We start from the raw sequence: 22,089 nt of genomic DNA, 5'->3' as shown, positions 1-22,089 counted from the left end.
GGTTGGAAGTAGTGGTAGAGGTGGGAAGTGGGGAAGGGTTCTTCTTCCATCAGGCTTCATGAAAATTCATCACATCAAACAATGCTGGGTCTGGAAGGCAGGCAAGGCCAGAGTACAGGCTGTTCTAGGGTGTGCAGGTGGCGGATCAATTGACTTCATTGCTGTGGAATTAGTTAGGTCATGGCCTCCGACCTCATTGGAAACAGCTCCTGTTTTTTCCCTTCTTTTCTCTCCTTTGTTTTCCTTGCCAACTCCACCCCCAGAGCCACCTTTCCCAGTGGAGAGAACCAGAAGGCCACAAGAAAACTCGGAACAATCAGTTCCTCCTTTTCCCCCAAGGAGTTGAAGGAGGAAGTTCTTGGTAGAAAGGATGTTAAAGTTGATAAGAATCTCAGGGGCTCTTGGAAATACAGTGGGGAGCACAGAGATGGAAGTCAAACTGGACCCAAGATAGATGTATCTGACGTTCAGCAGCGCCCGAAATTCAAATAATAGGAAAGGCTATGGGGAGGGTCTGCAGTGTTGAACGGATGTGAAATCAACACACCTGGGGCAGTCATTATTCTGTGAATCAAGAATATAGTCTACTAATTTAAAAGAAAAACAGATCGCATGGTTTGACAATAGGACATAATATGAAAAGTTAGAAATGCTTTGAAAATATCCAGAAGGAATGTTCACTGCGAATATAATGCTAGCAGGAGGACTTGCACACAGTCCTAGCATGTTTCAGTGGAAAATGTACTGTTTTGGGGGCCGCTGGAGCTTTGTCCATGTTCCTCTACCACTCAGGTGCTCTGGGACTTTGAAAAAGTTGCCTCACCTCTCTGGGGCTCAGTTGCCTCATTTGTAAAATAAGGGGGCTAGGTGGTAACTGAGGACACATCCAGATCTGAGAGATCGAGATTCTGCCATATTATTCTGTTGATTTTCAACTTTTCAAATAAGACCGAGTTCTACAAAATTTCAAAATCAAAGAGTTAGAAGGGTCCCTGAAGGTGATCTAGCTCATTATTTTAAATATTTAACTTGTGAAATATATTATGCATACAGAAAATATATAAAATATGTATGTACAGTTTAAAGAATAATAATAAAATACACCCCAGGTATCTGCTGCTAAGCTTACAAAACAGAACATTACCAGCACCTGGGAAGCCTGTCCACCTCTCCCTAAAGCATCCCTTCCCACGGCGTCCCAAACTGTGTGTTTATCATTCCCTTGCATTATAGCTTTACTACTTGTGATGTATCCACAAACAATATAAGGTGGATTATGGACAGACATTTTGATACGAGTTTTATTCTCTTTTAAGCGGTGCCAAAGTTGGTACAAACATGTTTCGGTGCTGTCGCCTTCTCCAGAGCCATTTTATTTTTCATCCATCTATACGTCGAGAGAAAGAATTGTGTGTGTGTGTGTGTGTGTGTGTGTGTGTGTGTAGGGGGAATCAGCTTTATTCAGAGGCCTCCTATTAGATTCCTACTTTGACCAGGCTCCAGGCTTTGCCTCTTGCTCTCATGATCTGTGTAGCCATCAAGGTAAAAGGTCAAGGTCTTCAAGGTTTAGCATAAACCATCAGGATTACAACTGGCATTGGCACTCACAGCTGGATTTCCGCTTTTATTTTTGTTACTCTTCAGATTTCTTCCTTTAATGTCAGAACTGTAGTGCATGTTCAAAGAGTTGTAAAAGAAATTCATGAGAGATTTTAGATTTTTCAAATGACAAGGCTATTTAGGGTAACTAATCCCTGGAAACAAAATCCTCTCATTTGTTTCATCTCTAAGCAAGTTGACATAGAAAAGAACAGTCTTTTTTTCCCTAAAATCTTCATTAAAAAAGATTCTGCAACCTCCCTGTGGTAGACTGTCAAAATGGTCAAATTCTTCCTTTCTCTGCATTCATACCCTTGAAATCTGGTGCTGCAGATCCTCCCACAAAAGATTAAATTTATTTCTCCATCGCCTTGAATCTGGGTTGGCCATTTGACTTGTTCTTGCCAGCGGAAGGAACATTAACAAGTATGACAAAAAGAGGAAAAGGTCGAAATCTGGTGCTGCAGATCCTCCCACAAAAGATTAAATTTATTTCTCCATCGCCTTGAATCTGGGTTGGCCATTTGACTTGTTCTTGCCAGTGGAACATTAACAAGTATGACACAAAATGAGACTTGAAAAGGTCTTGTTTATTGAAGCTTACTCTCTTGTTGCTCATGATTTCTGAGACCATCATGCAAATGAGTCCAAGCCAGCCCGCTGGAGGATGAGAAGCCATGTGGAGCCACTCAGGTCAACAGTCTGTCTATCACAGCCAGCTGACCCGCCACGTCATCACGATGAGGCAGGCAGAGGTAAACAGAGCCAGCTCTGACTGGAAGAACTGCTCAGCCAACCCAGATTGTTGTTTTCAACTATTAAATTTTGGCATAAGCAAAAGTAACAAATATACTCTTTTACAACTATAATTGCAGAGTTGTAGTTCAAACCTCTTTATAACAATTTTATTATCTTCAGCCTTTGCCCTACCTCAGTTTCTGGGGATGTAAAAATGGTCACTCACAAAGATACTCTTGCAGGTCAACTTGCATTAAAGGGGTTTGCAACTTCTCAATATAAAATTTAAATCACATCAATTAAAATATATCCCATATATTCTTCCATAAACAAATTAGGGAATGTGTAATTTATTTGCTCAGTGCAGAGTTCATTTAGCTCCTGAGGAAAGAAATCCAGGATATTTGCAATGGCAGGAGAAGTCAATCTCAGATACATGAGGCTGTGAGGTTGGAAGCAGTAACTAAAATGAATAGATCTGGGGGTTTCGATTGACCTTAAATTCAATATCGGTCAATGGTGTGAAATGGCTCCTCAGGAAGCCCATTCGGTATCAGTCACATTAACAGAAATGCAATTCCTTGCTGTGTTTGGCAGACCTTGAGAACTGTGGTCTGGTCTGGGCATTATGCTCTAAGAATGACAGTGACAAACCAGACTGGATCAAGGAGGAAGACTCCAGGATGATGATATTAATTGGAAGCATTTCAGATGAGGCCTAATTTAAGGACCTGCAACATAATTGGGCTTGGGGAAGACCTGGCTATAAGTTTGTGAATGGCAGCCACAGGGAAAAGCAAATAAAAAGTGCTCATCAAACTTCATGAAGACAAATCTAAACCCAACAGTTGGAAGTTACAGGTTTCAGGTCAAACATTTTCTAAACCCATAGGGCAACCCGATATCAGAATGGCTGCTCTGTGGAACAGGAAGCCTGAGAGATGAGTCCAGAAAGTGAGGCTGGAGAGGAGTTTGTCAGGGGCACTGTTGCCCCATTGGGGCTAGAGAGCTCTCGAATTCTTTTTGGCTGAGTCCCTCTTCCTTCCTGCTGCTAGCGGTCTTCTCCTTCAGGAACTCTTAGCTCAGTTGAGTCCAGGGTTCTAGAACTTAGCCACGGGTAAGCCGTAACAATTGGAGACAGCCCAACATCCATATGCTCCCACATTACAAACTTTACTGAAGTCAAGATGTACTTTCTCCCTTGTTAAACTTAACCTTTGAGGATTGTCACACTGTCATAGACTAGGTGTGCTCATCTCAGAGCCACACTTAGTTTTAGCCAGGACAGCTCTTTCACTCACTCTCAAACTGATTTAAAGGCACAAGGCAGGAGTCTTTCAGAGATGTAAGTTAAGCTCTCGGGACTGCCTTTTTCCTTCTGGACCAGTGCTACCACCCTGGGGTCGCCAGGCTCCCTTATCCCCATACCTCAGCACTTCTCTCCCTCTTCCTTCCCTCTTCATACTCCTCAAGGGAGAGTTCTCATAACAGACTCAAGGAAAGTCTCTTTAGGCCTTTATAAGTATCTCAATTGCCTGTGTTTGTTCTGCCTGCCCCCTCGGCATGTCCTCGGGTGAGAGCATGGCCAAGTTGGGAAACTGGGCCTCTTACCTTGACAGGTGAAGCATCTGATGTGGAAGTGGTTATTGTGGACTCGAACCACTTCCCCTTTGCAGGTGTCTCCACATCGGTAGCACTGGATGACATTGGAGCTGCCCCGGGGATTGTAAGGATTCTGCTGATAAGGAACTGTAGAAAGAAACAAAGAGATCACCATGTAGAAAGCCCTCATTCTTTAAAAAGTCTGCCATAAGACATTATTATAATCTTAACTGGAAGAAAAAGCAGAAAAGATGGAAATGATTGGCAAAGTACTTTCAATACATTACTAGGCTGAATATATCAAGCTTTGTGTAAGATGCTGAGATAACTCTGCCAGTGAGGAACCAAGTCTTCTCTCTTATAGGAAGCTCCACTGGCACCATGGAAAGAATCACTCAGTTCCTCAAAGCTCACTCAAAGTTAAAGCAATAGCACAGAAACTTCTGCTCACACCCTATTAGGAGAAGGTTCATTATTGTCTTGGCTATAGAGATGACCATCTGATTGAGGGGGAATTGGTATCTCTCATTTAGACAGGTAGGCTTACTGGCTAAACTTTGAATAAGCACATTATAAGTTATTCTGGATTTACAGGAACCTTGAACTGCAAAGGAACTTAGAGATCACCTAATTCAGGGGTTCTTGACCTAGTGTCATAGTTGTTATGTCTGTTCACTGAAATTTGAACCTTTTGTTTAGGCACATGAAGGATTGCAAATGGTGAATTGCTTGGCAATGAAATGTAAATGGGAATTGTGTGTCACTTCCAATTGGAAGCCCGAAGAGCTAGTACATGATTTGCCGTGTTGCCTTTCCCATAGCCCAGCATTCAGTGATACCCTGTGTGGTATGCAAGATGCATCATCAGCTTGGATCCCTGATTAAGGAATCATAGAGCAATCTAACCCATAATGAATATCTATCATGAGCAAGGAAGAATTTTTGTTGTCATAGCCTCTAAGATTTTTTGTTACTGCAGTGTATTTTGACTGATACACCCGGGATCTAATACTTCTCTCTAATTAAATATAAAATTTGGCGTTTGAACATTACTCTATAGCTTTCTTCAGATTCTCAAAGATGACCTCTGTAACTGATTTTATCTACCCTCCTCTTTTTAAAGACAAGGAACAGTAGGACTTTGGATTATCGTCCACTTACAGGGGTCCTGAATCATATGTGCGCTATAGGACAAAGATACTTCCTTAGCTCTGAGACTGCTGCTTCTGACAACTTTGCTATCGAAGGTGGGAGAATAATATTCTCACAATCTTTCTCTCAAAAAGTTCATGCCCCTTATTTAACTCTTTTTTTTCCAACTTAAATTTAAGATCAAAGTTAAATTAGTTAACTAGTTAACTAAATCATGAATTAAATGGATTGATACATAGAAAGCATTTCAAAAAGTGCATTAAGTGATTCACAAATATTCACTGATGTCATGACCATCACATGCTCTCCACAGAATATCCACAAACATTCTCTTTCGTCCTGTCTTCTTTTCTTCTTTTTCTGATTCCTGCTCAATGTCCCTGGAAAATATTTCATTCTCTCCTCTCCCCAAAACTTGTGAGAAAATATAGATTCTGTTTATATGAGCAGTGCAGTGATCTACTGCCACTGCTGAGGACAACAAAGCTATAAGTCTGAAAATAAAATAAGAACAAATAGTAAAATCATCACCATCAATGATTATCACTCTCAAAAGTGTCCAAAAGTCCCTCTAGAACCTGCCTTATTGCTCAAGAACCAACTTCCAAGATCAATTAGATATTTTCCTGATTTGAATTTCTAGGGAAGTGAATTTATGATCATGGTTTTTGGTCAAAACTCAGTCTTTGAACCACTCAGATAAAAAGGCATAAAATCAGAGTGAGGGGATGGATTGGGAAAATAGGACCATTTACTGAAGGGGCCCCCAGCCCTGACTTTGTTGCTTGTCTCAGGATGAAGGTACTCCTTTGGTGGTGCTGACTGTGGCCAGAAATCCACAAATGTCTGATGTTTGTAGATAGTCCCATAAGCAGAAATGCATGCATCATGGTGTGAGTTCTTCCATATTGCTGATTATTAAAAAAAAAAAAAAAAAAGGCAATGGTGTAGCAACATTTGAGCTTTCAGATGTGTGAATACCTTTCCTATCCAGACAGTACCAATAGGAACTCTGGGGGTCAAGGAAAGCTATGCTGGGATATGTCACATCTGCTCCTACTCTGGAAGGTATCTCATTTCCAATAAGATTCTGTGTCTTTGGCTAATTAATTCAGCAATTTAATCTTATTCTGTATATGTAGAGTTGTGTATAGAGAGTGTCATTTCCTCCCACCAATCTATAACCTTCAGAAACACTAAAATTTTATTGTTGATTTTCTACTGGCTATTATTCTAATTTTTATCTCAGAAAGTACTAATGTTCAGTCACATGAGTTATAACATTTGTCTTATGGGCAGATGTCTTTTGAATTCCAAATTGATTTACACACGAATTTTTGAACTGCCTCATATGTTTGGAACTGGCTATCCTTGAGAGCAACATTTGAGAGCAGCCATAGCCTCCAAGGACATTATCTCTGCTCTTGTGAAATAATCTATGAAGTTAAAAAGTTTAGATACCTGGATCATGCGATATATTTCTAAAATTCATTCAGGGAGTCTCTGGCTTCTGCTTAATGTTACTTGGCCAGTAAAGGGCACCCAAGAGAGACATTCCTAGTTACTAGTCCTTAAGCGGTACAATCCAATAGAACTTTCTGAGTTATGGAAATGTTCTATACCTACGCTTTACAATATAATAATCGCTAGCCACATGTGGCCATTAGGCACTTGAAATATGGCTAGTATGACTGAGGTACTTAATTTTAAATTTTATTTAATTTTAATTGATATATATTTACATTTAAATGGTCACATGTGGCTAGTGGCTGCCATATTGGATGCTGAAGCCTTATATTTTTACAAATGAAACACCAGGCATTGAGAATGAGGAAAAAGAAATTAAATCTTTTTGACTCCTATTTATATAAAAATAACATGTACAAGTCAATTCAGAAATACCAGCCCAGACTTAAATTATTATTATTTTTATCCCTGAAGAGTTTTGAAGATGTACTTAAAAATTAATTTCCAGTAGGAACCAATTACACACACATTCACCCATCCTGAATTTGATCTGGAAACCAAAAATTCTGAGCAGTGAAATAAATAGTGATTTAAAAAAAAATCTCATAAATTTTCAAGCACTGCAAGACTGAACAATCTTAATCTATCCAAGAATAAAAGCAAGAAAATCAATTGGCAATGGCTGTCAGTATAATTTTCTAAGACAGAAAATCAGCCAGTCAATGCCCGAGATTAAAAATTAAGGGTCTGAAACATTAAGTCCTCTTTTGTTTACATATCAAATCTTTAGCATTCTAAAAGCAAATACATCTTAATTCTATAATTAATTTGCAAGTAAAGCTCTTCCCAAATGCTACAAAGATAATTTAAAATTGTTGGAGCACAACAACATATTGGAAGGGGAGGGGTGACCGGCCTCCTGGTGAGTTGAGCGGAGCAGGAAACGAATTCTGCTTCCAGGTCCTCCACCTGGCTGTTCTCCCTCACTGTTCTTCATCTTCTGTGTTTCTCTCTGGTAGCCGGTGCTGGGGTAACCTGGGCTCCAAGTCCCTCTCTGCCGTTACCTAGTTTTATAGTCTTGGGTGAATCATCTAACTTCCTCTGGCCTCAAGTCCCTCTTTATTAACCGAGGAGCTTGGACACGCTGATTTATAAAACAATCTCCAAATAAAAACTGATTCTGGCTCTGTGGGTCCTTTTCTGTGGTCCTTTCTCTCCTTCCACACTCTCTTCTTTCCACTAACTGGTCTCACTTTTAAACTGGACTGTGTTGCATGTGATTAGATTTATTAGTCACTTTTAAAAGCAGATAATAGCAAACTTCCTCTCTCATAACAACATGACCTAAGTTACGTTCTCTTTACTGATGTGGCGCCTACACAATATTTTCTCCTCCCCTTAGGGTCGCTTGATAAAAACCTTCCCACAATTTAATAGAGTCGTCTTTAAAATGGTCTTTAAAAGGTAGAAGCACCTATGTTATGCTGGGGTATAATTAAAAGAGTGACAAAACTAACTTGGAGATAGTATAACAACTGTGAATAATTGGCTGGAAGTGTTATAAACACAGTGGGGCTTCTGGTTGAACAGTGAAACATCAAGCAGAGAATCAACCAACTCAGCAATGAGCTTGCAACAGCCCGGGGCCCAGGAAAGCAAGCGGGTGCAGCAGCTGTCACAAGTCAGGTTCCCCACTGCTTCATTAGAGCCCAAAGTACCCTGGATGTGTTCACAGAGCTTTGCTGAACAACAATGAGGAGACCCAAATGTAGATCCGGGCATCTCACAGGTAGAAAGACATCTGCCTGAAAGGTTAGGGTGCGGTCTGAATGGAAGAGTATCTGGTAGTTACCAACAGGGGCCTTGCATTTGACTTTGGGGTTGAATCAGGGCCCATGACAGGGATCCCGTTTTCTGTGGTAAGAGCACAGAGATGTGGGACCCCACACTGAGAGGGGTGAGAAGCTCAGGCACAGAGGGTAATAGTTTGGACCCTGAGCCAGGAGGGCTGGGTTTGTGTCCCACTCCTGCCGCCTGCTGGCTGTGTGACCTTGGGCAAGTTAAGTGTGTGGCATCTGTCTCAATTTGAGCATCTCTAGAGTGGGAATGACTCAGGTCATTTGTGAATATTAAATTAAATTATATAAAATTGCTTAGCATCTAACTTGGGCTTAATAAATATAAGTGGTTATTAAGTTAAAGCATCTCTGAAGCCACCCATCCCCACCTCCAATGCAATGTAGGAATTCTTTCATTTGCCACTGAGCTTAGTTCAAACATTGTCAGATCCATTTTTGGACCAGTCCAGCTTAGGCAAAGGTTTTCTGGTTTTCCCTCCTTGTGGATTGTCAAGGAAAATAACCCTTGGCTGCTGCCCACTCACCACCTTAAGCGACCTCTTCTTTCTTCCCCTATCTCTGAGCTCTCTCTGTTTATGGTGTTCTGTGGGCTACAGAGGTGGGTGGCTGACATGCTTTTGATATATCCTGCAGAGAAATGTGTGAATTGGGTGTTTCCTGTTGTGGGAATGAGAGGCTATGATTTATGTTACCCCGGGGTGGTGTATTTTGGGCACATCTGCTGTTTCTAGGTGGACATGTTTGCGTGTTTGTTGTGTGTGCTTACTTAGAATAAATGAGTAATCTATTTTCTTAAAATTCTGATAGGGAGACTGTGAGAGCTGCTTTTGGTGACCCCTAACAGTCAGGCATGTGTCATCTCATGTCATTACATCTATGTTTACCATGTGAATACCTGGAACTTTTAGAGCAGGAAGGGACTGGGAGGTTATCCACACGCTAGATTGTGAGCAACACGAGGGCAGTGACCATGTCTACCTTGTTTGCCACTGCACCCTCAGTACCAGGCATGTAATAATTGCTCAATAAATACTTGATGAATAAATAAAGGAATGAATAAAACGAGTCCAATGGTTTCAGTTAACAAATGAGAAAGCCGAGGCCCAGAGGGAGAAGGGATTCACTTGAGCTAACACAGCAACTTCTGCTTACATCAGTGCATGGAAGTATCTGTTCTACAATAACAGGATGAAAGAGAGGGCAAACCTGGAGGGTGGGCTGGGACGGAGCCCCAGGGTCATGAAAGGTGGAGCCAGAATTCACAAAAGACTATATTACCATAGATCTGGAGTCACGCTAAGGGTTAGCTTTAGAGTATGTAGGCTAGGGGGTCAGTGTTCCAAGATGCAGGCACGTAGTAGAGTTTAATGAAGCCATGCATGAAGAAATAGGTGAGGTAAATGCATAAGGAAAGGTCTGGAAGGATAAGACATAGTATTTAGGGTATTGTTACTCTGTCAGCAACTGTGCTCAGCAATTTACATATGTCATCTCATTGAGTTTTTATAACTTATGAGGGGATATTATTATTATTATTATTATTATTATTATTATTTTACAGATGAGGAAATTGAGGCCCAGAGAGCTGAGGTCACTTGTCTAAGGTCACACAGTTAGTAAATAGCAGAGATAGGATCTGAATCCAGGTTGTCTGATTCTAGACCCTGTGTTCTCACCAGTAAGCTCTATTGCCTGCCACACAAAAGTACCAACCATAGTTGTCTCTGGGGAGGAACTGAGCTTGGGGGAGGCTAAGAAAAGGTATCTAATTTTTCTGCCAATAGTAATCATCTATCCAGCTGATTTAAAACGTGTGTATGCATATGTGTGTGTACAAGTTTCACAAAGATTTAAGAATAATGATGGAGGGTACTAGAGTACAGGCTGGGAAGCTGGGAACAGTAATTCAGCATCTATGGCAGTGATTCCTGCCAGTGAAGAAGCCGTGATTCCTGCCCACCAGGGCCCGGCATGTCAGCTTTGAGCAGCTTCCCTGGCATGGGCAGGTACAGCCCGACAGGTGTGTGTGCTTGGCCCTTGAGAGAAGTAGGCTCTGCAGGTGCTGGCAGCTGCAGTAGAGCAGAGGTAGGAATCCCCTGGGAATCCCCTGGTCCCCGCACAGATGGCCCTGGCCTGGGCAGTTTCTCGTGTCAGCAGGTCAGTAACACAGTCTGTCAGCCAAAGACGATATTGTAAAATCTTTGCTGTAACTGAAACTGCTCCACAGCCTCTCTCTGCCAGACTCATCAGCCTGTTCCATGGTCGTGGCGTGTAGTTGGCAACATGGCTTGTGCTGCCTTCTCCAGAAATGTGTTGTCAGAACATGTGTCAGAACGGCACGGTCTTGGGCAGACAGTCTGCTCTTGCCTGACAGCCAGCTGCCATGCTACAACTACAGCACGAAGGGTCTGGGCTCGACCCAGATGGGCCTTCACTAGAGCGAGCAGCATGGACAAGGAGGCTGGAGCTGCCGTCCATGAAAGGAATGATGTGTTTGTACTTGTTAGTGAAGTCACCTGATGACATGAGAACTGTATATTATTCATTTTGCAAATTCAGAAAGCTGGTCCAGATATGTCATATAATTAACTTTTCACTTATTTCTATATTGATCTTATAATTGTTAAAAACAATGTGTATTTCTGATTGTAATCAATGAAGGACTTTACGATTCTAAAAAGAACTTCATTTCTTTCTTATTACTCAACTTGGTTCCTATTTTAAGACAAGCAGAAACCAAGTCCCCGTCAGTTGGCCCTCTGTCCCTCCACTCCGCTGTTCACTGGGCTTGTGTCCTGCACAGGGTCTCTTTCTAGAGACTCAAATAGACCCAAGCGCTCATTTCTTTCCCTGGGGTTCTCCTCTCCACCTTTGGGCCCGGGAATCCTTTTTGTCAGCTGGGGGTAAAGGAGCCCTTTCTGCCTTCTCTAATTTATGCTGTCTCCAGAATTTAGCTTTGTAATAAATCCTTCCTGTTCTGAGGACACAGACTTTTGAAACTCAAAAGCCAGGAAGTGACTCCCTTTTGTCTCTGTCGTCTGCTGCCCATCCTGGCCCTGAGGCCTCACTCACTGAATAGAGGGAAGGCGGCAAGAGGGGTGGGTGAAGGAAATACCAGTGAATATTTTAAAAATATCTTCTTGCTACATGTGGTCATGGGGTTTTAAAAATATGATACACAGAGCGTTGTAAGCATGGCTGAGGAGTGGACGAGATTTGATGGAGAAGGGGAAAATCCCCAGGGTATCTGCCAGTCTTGACATTTCTTCCACTTTGGAGTGGCCTTTGTCAATCAACACCAATTCTTTTGTCACTGCTCTGTCCTTTACAGAGCTCCCAGACAGCACCTTACAGATGGAGGAGCTGTAAAAGTTAAAAACAGCTAATGTTAATTGGGTAATTACTATGTGCCAGGCCCTGTGCCAAGAAGTGCTTCATACCTATCATCTCATTTAAATTTCACAATAACTCTGCGAGACAGACACTGTATGATCCCTATTTAAATATAGGGAATCTGAGGCACAGAGAGGTTAATTAATTTGCCTGAAGTAAATGTTAGAGCTAGGGTTCAGACAGGCTTCAGTAGGCCTAGGAGAGGCTCAATTTTCTATCCTCCCCTTTCTCTCCTAGGGGACTTCCCCAGCAGGGCCTCCTCCTGCCCGCCGTAGCCTGAGGGAAAGAAGGGACCTTCCCAAGTATCCCCAACAGGGAGAATGGGGCTGCCTTGCACTGGGGCCCTGTGGCACCCTTTCTAGCATCTCTATAGCTTATCTGAAAAATCCTATTTGGGTTTTGTCTGGGGCCCTGGAAACCATGTTGGAAATAGAGGAACTTCAGGAAGCCAGCAATTGTCTTTGTGCTGTGAGTGACTCAGTCCCTTGGCCTCTGAGCCAGAGGTTTTAATACTTATACAATGTTTTCTTCCTGAGACTCTGGCAGGCCATCAAGCTCTGATATATTGTGGGGAAATCCAAGACATCAGCTGTCACCCGGGCTCCCTTGGACTTACACGTTTTCGGTATTAGAGTGGAGAGAATATAGAAAGCATCTAGTTTAGAGGTTTCTGATTTTTTTTTTTTTTTTAAAGCTATGAACCCTTTCTTGAAATGATGAAATGGCTTCAGGTGATATTGATTCCAGGTTATACAGCTTAAACACCAGGTTCTACTGATTCTGCTGCAACCCGTGCATGGGATGCGAACACGTGACGACCTGGTGGTCATTCAGGGAGGTCCTCTAGACAGGGGTTGCTTGCACTGGATGTGACTCCCAGACACACTTTATTTGGGTGGCCCGATGTTTGTTTTTAAGTCTTTCCAGGTCACCATGGCTCCTATATCTCCCTCTGGCCTCGCCCCTGGCCAACTTCTCTCCTGTACTGCCAGGCACTTTCAGGCACTGAAGTCGTGATTCCTGCCTAGAGCTCGTTGAGCTGCTGTGACTGACCTGGGGTGGGGCCTGGCATGCCATCTACTTGCGACCCCCTTTCTCCCTACGATAGCAATCAGGGCCCCTTCTGCCCATGTCGTCCATATTCTCTCCTTTACAGATGCGGCCCTGAGGACCAGTGAGGGGACAAACTTGCTCAGGGTTCCCATCATGCTGGCCGCTCTAGGACCAGCAGGAAAATACCTTCTTTTCAGATCTTGGACAGTTTGCCTGAGGGCAGGCTAAAATGAGGTGTAGGTGACACAAGTCAGGGAATTCTCAAAGCCATCCCAAGCAGCCTCGATTCTCAGAGGGCAGAGGTCTCCTGGAGGCCCCCTCTTTGGTGTCTAAAGTGCTTGTCCTATTGCTCAAAGTTCTGCAGGACTCTCCTTGATGGCCTCTGCAGTCACCCACTCACTGGAAGCTCCTACAGTGTGATTACACCACAATAGGGGTTCCCCTCATAGAAATCTGACCTGCCAGCCAGGCCCTCTCTTCACCAGGACTCAGAGGTTTGCTTAGCAGCATTCCACTACATCCCATCTCCTTCCTCCTTTCCCTCCCTCCCTTCCTTTCTTCCTTTCTCTTCTGTCCTACTAAGTTTTCTGTTAATATCTGGTTCTTCCCTGGTGCCTGAGAGGGAGCCAGTTTCTTCTAGTCTTTACTCTGCCATTAACTTTTTGTGAGGCCTCAGGCAGGGTACTCCCCATTTCTGGGCCATTGTTTTCCTATCCATAAAGTAAAGGGGTCGCATTCTGTGATCTTTCAGCTTCCTTTCAGATCCAAAATTCTATGCATATTAAATGTGGTCGCAACATAAAATACTTTCAGGGGACAGGCAGGTAATGTCAGTGGAAAATCTACCCCAGGGGACCAAACAGGTGAGAATGGCCCACCGAAAAGGGGAAGAAGCTACTGGGCCCCAGCAGATAAATGTCCTGCAAAAACACATTGAGGCCCCATAGAAGCCTATTTGTGGGGGCTGGATTCTGCCTGTGGGCCACCAGTTTGGGATCTCTGCATCTAGATAGATAGATAACCACAGAGTCACTTCCAGTTACCATCTAAGAGAAGTCACTTGCTCACCACATGCCTGTAGGACCCAGAAGAACAGAATACTCCTGAAATGAGGTCTTGCAGAGCCCCAGGCTAGATTAGAGAGTACCCTATAAGCATGTCCCTCTCGGGGCCTCGGCGACATTACTCAGGGACAGGCAATGGTTTTCAACCCTTTTTTGACTATGACCTACTGGAAATTAACTTTGCAAAATGATCTAGTACACAAATGTGAAACAAAAGTTTCACAAACAAAACTTATTCTTAGTATATATGATATGTCCTAATATTTTTTCTATTCAATTCCATTGAAATATTTTATGCCATTTCATTAAAAAATATTGTTTGCAACCCCATAATATATATAAGATCAGAGGTGAAAAGAATGATAATCTAGGGTTGCACTGTCCAATATGGTGGCCATTAGTTATATGTGGCTATTTAAATTAAAATTGAGTAACATTAAATAAAATGTAAAATTCAGTTCCTCCGTCACACTAGCCACATTCTAAGTACTCAGTAGCCACATGTGGCAACTGCATCGGATAACAGAAATAGAACATTTTAATTATTGTAAAAAGTTCTATTTGATATCCTTGATCTATAACAAGCTTCAGTTTTGCCAATGAAGAAACCAAGGCCCAAAGCCCTTCAAAGAGATATATTTGAAATTGTGGATGTATGGGTTGGTGACAAATGCATGTTGCTTCAAAGATGTCTGCCAGTGGTCACAAGAGGAATTAGGGTGAAGAGTGGGCCCTTGAAGATTTATTCTCACTATAGGATTCACAACTCAAAGTCCACATCCTGCATTCCACACACAAAACAATGGATCAGAACCTTAACCCTCCCTGAATAGCAGAAACAAGTTTTCATATGGGGTATTTATTGAGCAGCTTCTGTGAGCTGGAGAGAGAATAGGCTATGGAACCTATCAGACCTGAGTTCAAATCTAGATTCATTCTCTCACAGGCTGTATAAGATTGAGCAACGTGCCATGCCACCAAGTGTTAGTTTCCCCATCTGTAAAACAGGGATAATAGTATTTATCGTTCACAATTTTTGAAAGAAGCAGAAGTAATGTACATAAAGCACGTAGCACATTGTCTGGTATATTGTTAAGTGCCATGCCAAAGCTTGCTACGATAATAATGATAACAACAATAGTAACAACAGCAACAATAATAAAAGGAAGCTAAGTATCATGGAGATATAAAGATAAAATAAACATACCTCCTACTCCAAAGGAATTCTAGGATGGATTAGGGGAGATTGTTTTTTATTGCATCTCTAATGCTATACCCATATAGGCACTCCATTCATACTCATTAAATGAATGAATGACGAAAATATATCCCTAAATGCAACAGTCTAAGGTAGCGTTTGGTAAAGGAATCAAGGAGGTCCAAACATGGAGTGCTAAGGTTTTTATGAATTATTTCTGATTAGGAAGGGGAAGAGAAAAAAAAAGAAAAAAAGTTGGGGAAAGCACCATAGAGAGATGGCATTTTTACATTTTTTTAGTAGGTTTTTGATACATATGGGACAAAGAAGTCAAGACATGATAAGTAATCAAGAAAAAGAATAAAAAGACTAAAAGATAATAGGAGGAAAATGAACACACTTCCTTTTGAAATAAAAGATTTTTATAAAAAACAAAGATCCTCCCACAAAAAAAATCAAAGGACAAAAGTTGCTTTTTTTATCTTTAGGAAACAAAGCGTCGTTCATTTTGAAATTGAATTGGTATACTCTGGGGGAGTAAGAGAAAATGTTTACTTTCTTTGTATATCTGCAAGTAGTTCTCAATTATTGTTTGGTCCATGTATAATGCCCTGCAAACAGCTTTTTTTCATCTATACATGTAGTGGACATCTGTTGTTTTGCCTGTTCAGCATCTGCTCTCTGCTTCTTCTGGCAAGAGCACCTCTCTTTCCCGTGGGGAACCATTCCATGGGATTTGGGTGGGCTGACCCTGTTCCAACGCGGAATCGGGAGTAGCCCAGGCCTGGTCAATCCGAGAACCCCAGTCTTCCCATGTGATTGGCAGGCAAGTGACCTAGTCCTCTCTGGGGTGTTTCTACAGAAGCTCTTGGCGAAGCCATCTGGGTTGCTGCTAAGCCAGAAGGAGGTAGACTGGGGCGCCTGATGCCATCTTGCCACCCACGTTGAGAAAGTCTACTAGAGATGGAAAGAACAAATAGGTCCTGAATGCATCACTTGACTGTGTAGACCAGATGGGCCTGAAGCCCCTGCACTTCTGAACTTCCCTATTCTACTGACTAATGTAGTATAGCTCCTTTCTAAAAATGAGTTAGTTTGAGTTGGAGTTTTATCACTTGTGAGTAACTGCTTTATGTCCTAATTACAGTTTTCCATCTAAATCATAATCTGCTATCGATTTAAATTAAACAAATATTCTGGGACCACTTCATGCTGGACCTCATGTATCTAACAGGATGCATAGCATCTAGCGGAGGACACAGTGATGTATGAGGTGAAGAGGTCCCTGCCCTCAAGTGACTCATGCTCCAGCAGGTTAAATGGTGGGAAAAGTGCTAGGAGAGAGGAAGAGGAGTATGGCAGCAGATACTATTGTTGCTTCCCCAACAGCCATTTATCTTTTCAGCTGCTAATACAACCTCCCTGTCTTGGAGCGGACTCATTCTTGTTTTATCCTCCCCTGAGCAGCCATGTCTTTCAGGAAAGGCTATGACCTTTCCTATACTTGGAGAGGGAATCTTGATTGGTGAAACTGATTCTAACAATCTTATTCTTTGCTAACTGATTGACTTAGGCAAAGGCATGTGACACACTCCTGGCCAATGAGACACAAGAGGAGGTGGGGTGGAGGGTTTTCTTTGCTCTTCTCACCCCTGGAGGCTGCTGTCCACCAGGGATGCTGGTGCTGCAGCCCTGCTGCCCATGATAACTCTTAGGGGGGTTCTGGGTGCTTGAGCCTGATGCTGAGACTCAGAATTCATCTGCCTTGGATTTACGCCTCTTTTGGACTATTCTGTAAACTCCACACGTCTAGATTGTTTAAGCCGCTTTTAGTCACTTATTGCTGCAGGCACTCCAAGGAAACAAGGGTGCTGTGCTAGGGGAGCCACTCTAGAAATGAACAAAGTTAGCCAAGGAGGGGTGGGTGAGAAGGAGAGATTCATTGGTGTAAGTAAAATGGGAACTAATTCCTTCATGGTGGTGCTTTTTGCTCCATGAGTGCTTCTCAAAGTGATCAGTTAACCACCTGCTTCAGAACCACCTGGGGAGGAGGTATGAATTGTCAAAGTGCAGATTCCTGAGCCCTACCCTGGTCCTATTACTGAATCAGACTTTAAATTTTAAACAGGCTCCTATGGAAAGTCTTTCGTTCACTAATGGCTGGGAGCCCTTGGGGTAGTGAACAGAAAGCTCACACAGTCTTTGGAATGGAGATGAGAACTTTAGAAATCTTGCTATCTCATACAAATGTGTATCAAAAGTGCTGTCACAGATAACATACTAATGTCCTTCTGAGTATTATAAAGTATGTTTTCTCCAGTGTGTTTGCCTATCTTCTTTTAAAATGTTTTAAAAGTTGGCTGGCAATGAAATAATGTGCTAATACAGGTAGATTAAACACACATTTAATTCACTCAGCCCTGACAGTTGGTTTTTCTTTTCTAAAGCTTAGCTTTTTCTCTCCATCTCCACTAGCTCTCCACTAGCGGCTCTCAACCAGAGGCAATTTCCCTATCCTCCCTAACCCTACCTACCGGGGGTCATGTGACAATGCCTCGAGACTTTTTTGTCAAAACTAAGGGGGGTGTGTGTGTGTGTGCATGTGTGTGTGTGTGTGTGTGTGTGTGTGTTATTAGCATCTAATGGATAGAGGCCAGATGCCGCTAAACATCTTACAATGCACAAAAATAGCTACTCCCCTCTCCCAATCTGGTCCAAGATGTCAACAGTGCCCAGGTTGAGAGATCCTGCTTTAGATGGATCCCCTACATCCCACAGATCTCAGGTCAAAGGCCCTTCATGGATTTCCCTGCTGTTACTGGTTCTCACAGTTCTGGGTACTCTCCCTTGATTGCATTTTTCAGTATATACTGATATAATCAGTTGTGATTATTTCCTTAATCTCCATTTCCTTCATTAGACTCTAAGCTTGATGAGGGCCCGGATGGTATCTAGTAAGCTCACTTTACTAGTCCTAATGCCAAGCATTATGTCTGGCCCATTGCAGGTTTCCTATAAACATTTTTAAAAGTACATTGTGCAAATTCACGTGCAATCATAAAACACAATGATTAGCATAGCTCCTGTCTACAAGACAATTACATTCTTGCAGGGACTACCCGAAAAATCCATATTACAACATAGGTGTTTTCCTGTATAAGAAAAGCACAGTGGCAGCAGCTCTAAAACTGTTTGGTCTCAGGACTCTTCAAACACACTTAAACTTTATTGTGAACATGAAAGGGTTTTTGTTTAGGTGAATTTCATCTACTGATATTCATTGTATTAGAAATCATGTCTGAGAATTTTTCAAGAACAAAAAACCAGAAGCATACATTCTTTTATAGTTACACCAGCAAAGGCTGCATGACCTGCAAAGCCTAAGATATTCGCTATCTGGCCCTTTCCTGAGAAAATCTGCCAATTCCTGTTCTTTAGAGTATTGACAAAGGCAAATATTTCAGTCAAAAATAAACTTGATGTCTAATGACTTTTTTTTTTTTTAATGCACCTCCCCACTTCTACATTGGACTGGAGGTTAGTGAATGAGTAAGGAAGTGAGAAAGAAATACCTCCATCAGGTGAGGTAAAAAGATCATTAGCTGGGTGAGCCACACTGACGCCTTTGATTTCTAATCCTCCATCACAGTGGGAGCCTAGGGGCAGGTCACTGAGCCATTTGAGGATGCTCAGGAGGATGGATTTTACAGGGAAAACTTTCCCCAGCAGTCAGAGCTGCCCAGAGAGGAAATGGGCTGCCTTCCTAGGTACTGAGCTTCCCACATGTGGGAAGCTGGCGGGGGCTGCATGATCGCCAGGCTCAACAGATAGGAATCACATCTTTGGGAACCAGATAGATAACTGTGTTAAATTAGGGAGCACAGACTCGGTGCTTATGAGAGTAGGTCATGCAAATGAGCAAAAGGCCTGGGCCAAGATGAAGAGAGTAGATGTGGCCAAACAGGCATGGCCCCTTGGTTACAACTTGATTCCTGCCATGCGGGGATGGATATGAGCTCAGTGAAACCAGAAATCTGGATTTTAAAGTACAATCTCCCAGTTTTTATAGCTTGTTCAAATATTAAACAAATATAAAAGAACATTATGTGCGTCAAATAAAACACATTTAGGGATCATTTTATTACCCAGACCACCAGGATAAGATGAACTTTCATGCCTTTGCCAACTAAAATATGCTTTGATTCTAAGAGAATAAAAGCAGTCCCTTATATTTATTGAGGGATTTTTTATTCTCAGTGTCTTAACATCTTATTTCATGTTTTTGTATTCAGTAGCATAGTGAGGACTAGAACCCAGGACTTCTGATGCCAAGTCTAGTGTTTATGTTATGGCTGCAGGATCCACTGAACCAGAAAAAAGATCTGAACTTAGCAGAGTGGACTGGGTAGAATGAAATGGAAATGAGCCGTGAAGGCAGAAGAGTTAATCAGACTGAGTGAACAGGGAGAGCGCTCAGTAGCTGGAAGTGCGGTAGACAAGACTAGAGCAGCATACACAGAGAGGACAGTCCATCTGGCTCCGGAGAGCAGCTACTCCACCCAGACCCTCCCTTAAGTTCAGAGGTCTGGGAGCTAATAGTTCCCTGTTTAACTTGAGCTAGTTTATACTGAATTTTGGTCCCTTGCAATCCGAGAGTTCTTACAAAGTCTTAAGGCTTAAAATTTTGTGCTATTGTAGTACAAACACAGCCATAGACAATATGTAAATGAATGAGCATGGCTATGTTCCAATAAAAATTTATTTACAAAAATAGGCTGTGGGCCAGAATTGACTTTTGAAATAGAGTTTGCTGCCCCCCTCCCCACAGAATTATTCTCTGGGCTAGCAGAAGAAGTGTGTGTTTATGCTGAGTGTCCTGATGACACCCAGCTTTCAAGGCCAGCTCAGAGGTTACCTGGCTGGGTTATTAGACTAGATGATCCCTACCCACCATAAGATTCAAGAATGCTTTGGCTTGATTTTGTCTCAGGATATGGAAGTAGAATCTCCACCTCCAATTCAAGCAGTGTTTTGAATGACAAGTATCCTCCAACAAAATGCCTCCTCCAACCATAATTACCAGTTCTATAACTGAGCATATGTTGGTAGAAGCCTCAACTCATAGTGAGCCAGTTAAAATGCAAGGAAGGGACAGCTAGCAGATCTTTCGAGTAAGAGTCCAGGCTGTTAATTACGTTTGTAAAAAGAAATACATAAACATACAGATGGCATTTATAGTAAATATGATCATGTACATATAAATATCAAAATCCAGCCCACTCCTCAAGGCCTATCTAGTATGCAACATACTTCTAAAAATATTTCCAGATTCTCCCCTTACTTCCCTCCAAGTATGAGCTCTCTTTCTTTGAAAGCTCATGGCACATACTTCTTATGACTAAGCAATGTTTCTTGGACTTGAACATGCATCAGAATCTTGGGATGTTTTGACAAAACACAAATTGCTTGTCCCCACCCCCAAGGTTTCTGATTCAGTAGCTCTGGGGTGGGGGCTAAATTTCCAGGTGATGCTATGCTACTGGTCTGGTGACCACATTTTGAGAGCCACTGACCTAGAACATAGTCTTATCTATAATACCATCACTTATGTGCTGGCTTTATTTCCCTAGTGGACTGTAAATTACTTGAGGAGGGATGCTACTCAATGTCTGTATATCCTGGAGTTTTCTTGTGGGCGCTCAACAAACATTTAGACACCTCATGGGATGAGATGAAGAGTTAAGTTTTTGGTCAGAATGAACGTGACAGCTATTTCCTATAGCAGGTATTTCTTGAGCCCACAAGGAAGGCAAATGAAACAAACTTGTTCCCAAGAAGTAACCAGTAACAGTGCAGGAAATTTCTGTGGCTAAACCATGCTGTAATAGAAATCGCAACACAGTCAAGTTCAACATTCTAGTGGAAGACCAAAACCCAAATGAAATCCATCAAATGGTTATGCAACTTTTCCTATACATAATGTGGTTACTGAGTGTGTGTATGCGTGTGTGTGTGTGTGTGTGGTGGGGTGGGGGTGAGGGGTGGGGAGTGGACAATAACAAATAATAGAAATGCTTAAGGTTATCTAAATACTCTTTATAGGGAATCCAAGAAACAAAGTATGTTGGGAATCAGAATGTGACTACATTTACAGATAGGGTCTTTAAAGTGATAATTGTTACAATGAGCTCATTAGGATGAGTTCCAATCCAGTATGACTGGTGTTCTTATAAGAGGAGATCAAGACACAGATAAACACAGAAGGAAGACCATGTGAAGACATGGAGAAGACAGCCATCTAACAAGCCAGCCAAGGAGAGAGGCCTCAGAAGAAACCAACCCTCTGCCACCTTACCTCAGACCTCTAGCCCCCAGAATTATCATAAAAATAAATTTCTGTTGTTTAAGCCACCCAGTCTGTGGTATTTTGTAATGATAGCCCTAATATAGACACCAAATAAGTATTTTCAATAGTATAAAGGGTATAAAAGCTGCCAAGGTTTCAGGACCATGCAGCGCTCCTGGAGTAGAGGATGCCTTGTACCATCTACTGTAGTCTCAGCCCTGTCATGTCCTGCCTGGAGGATCCCAACACGTCCTAACTGGCCTCCTTTGCCCACTTGTTTTTCACACAGTCGCCAGAGTGATGCTTTCTAATGCAAATCCGATGATGATGCAAATCCGAGGATGCTTAACCCTGATCCCGCCTCCTCCAGCGGCATTTAACACCACTCACTGGCTTCACTTTGCTCTTAGGACAAAGCCAGACTTCTTGCCATGGTCTCCGAGGCCCTGCATGGCCTGCGCCCTGCCAGCTTCCTCCATCTCTCCTCAGACCTGCCTTCCCTCCAACAGTAGACGACAGCCACACTGGCTTTCTTTCTTTTGCCACAAACACATCCTGCTCCTTCTTAACACTGGGAGATTCTCACTCTAAAACAGACATGCCAGAGGTTCTTCCACA

General features: G+C 42.4%; 1 protein-coding gene across 5 annotated transcripts in view; it reads right to left on the bottom strand.

The window, feature by feature from the left end:
• The window catches only part of ABLIM3 (actin binding LIM protein family member 3), a 99,551-nt gene that overhangs the window by 59,102 nt on the left and 18,360 nt on the right, over nt 1-22,089 (bottom strand). For all 5 annotated transcript variants that reach the window (XM_025043004.1, XM_025043002.1, XM_025043003.1 and 2 more), the window contains exon 2: nt 3,949-4,086. In XM_025043004.1, the coding sequence (XP_024898772.1) occupies nt 3,949-4,086 (138 nt within the window). The remainder of the gene's footprint in view (nt 1-3,948; nt 4,087-22,089) is intronic.

The sequence above is a fragment of the Pteropus alecto genome, unplaced genomic scaffold (genome assembly GCF_000325575.1).
Source record: "Pteropus alecto unplaced genomic scaffold, ASM32557v1 scaffold40, whole genome shotgun sequence".
Lineage (NCBI taxonomy): Eukaryota > Metazoa > Chordata > Mammalia > Chiroptera > Pteropodidae > Pteropus > Pteropus alecto.
Note: the sequence above shows the minus strand (reverse complement) of the source record. Positions and strands in the feature narration are given on the sequence as shown.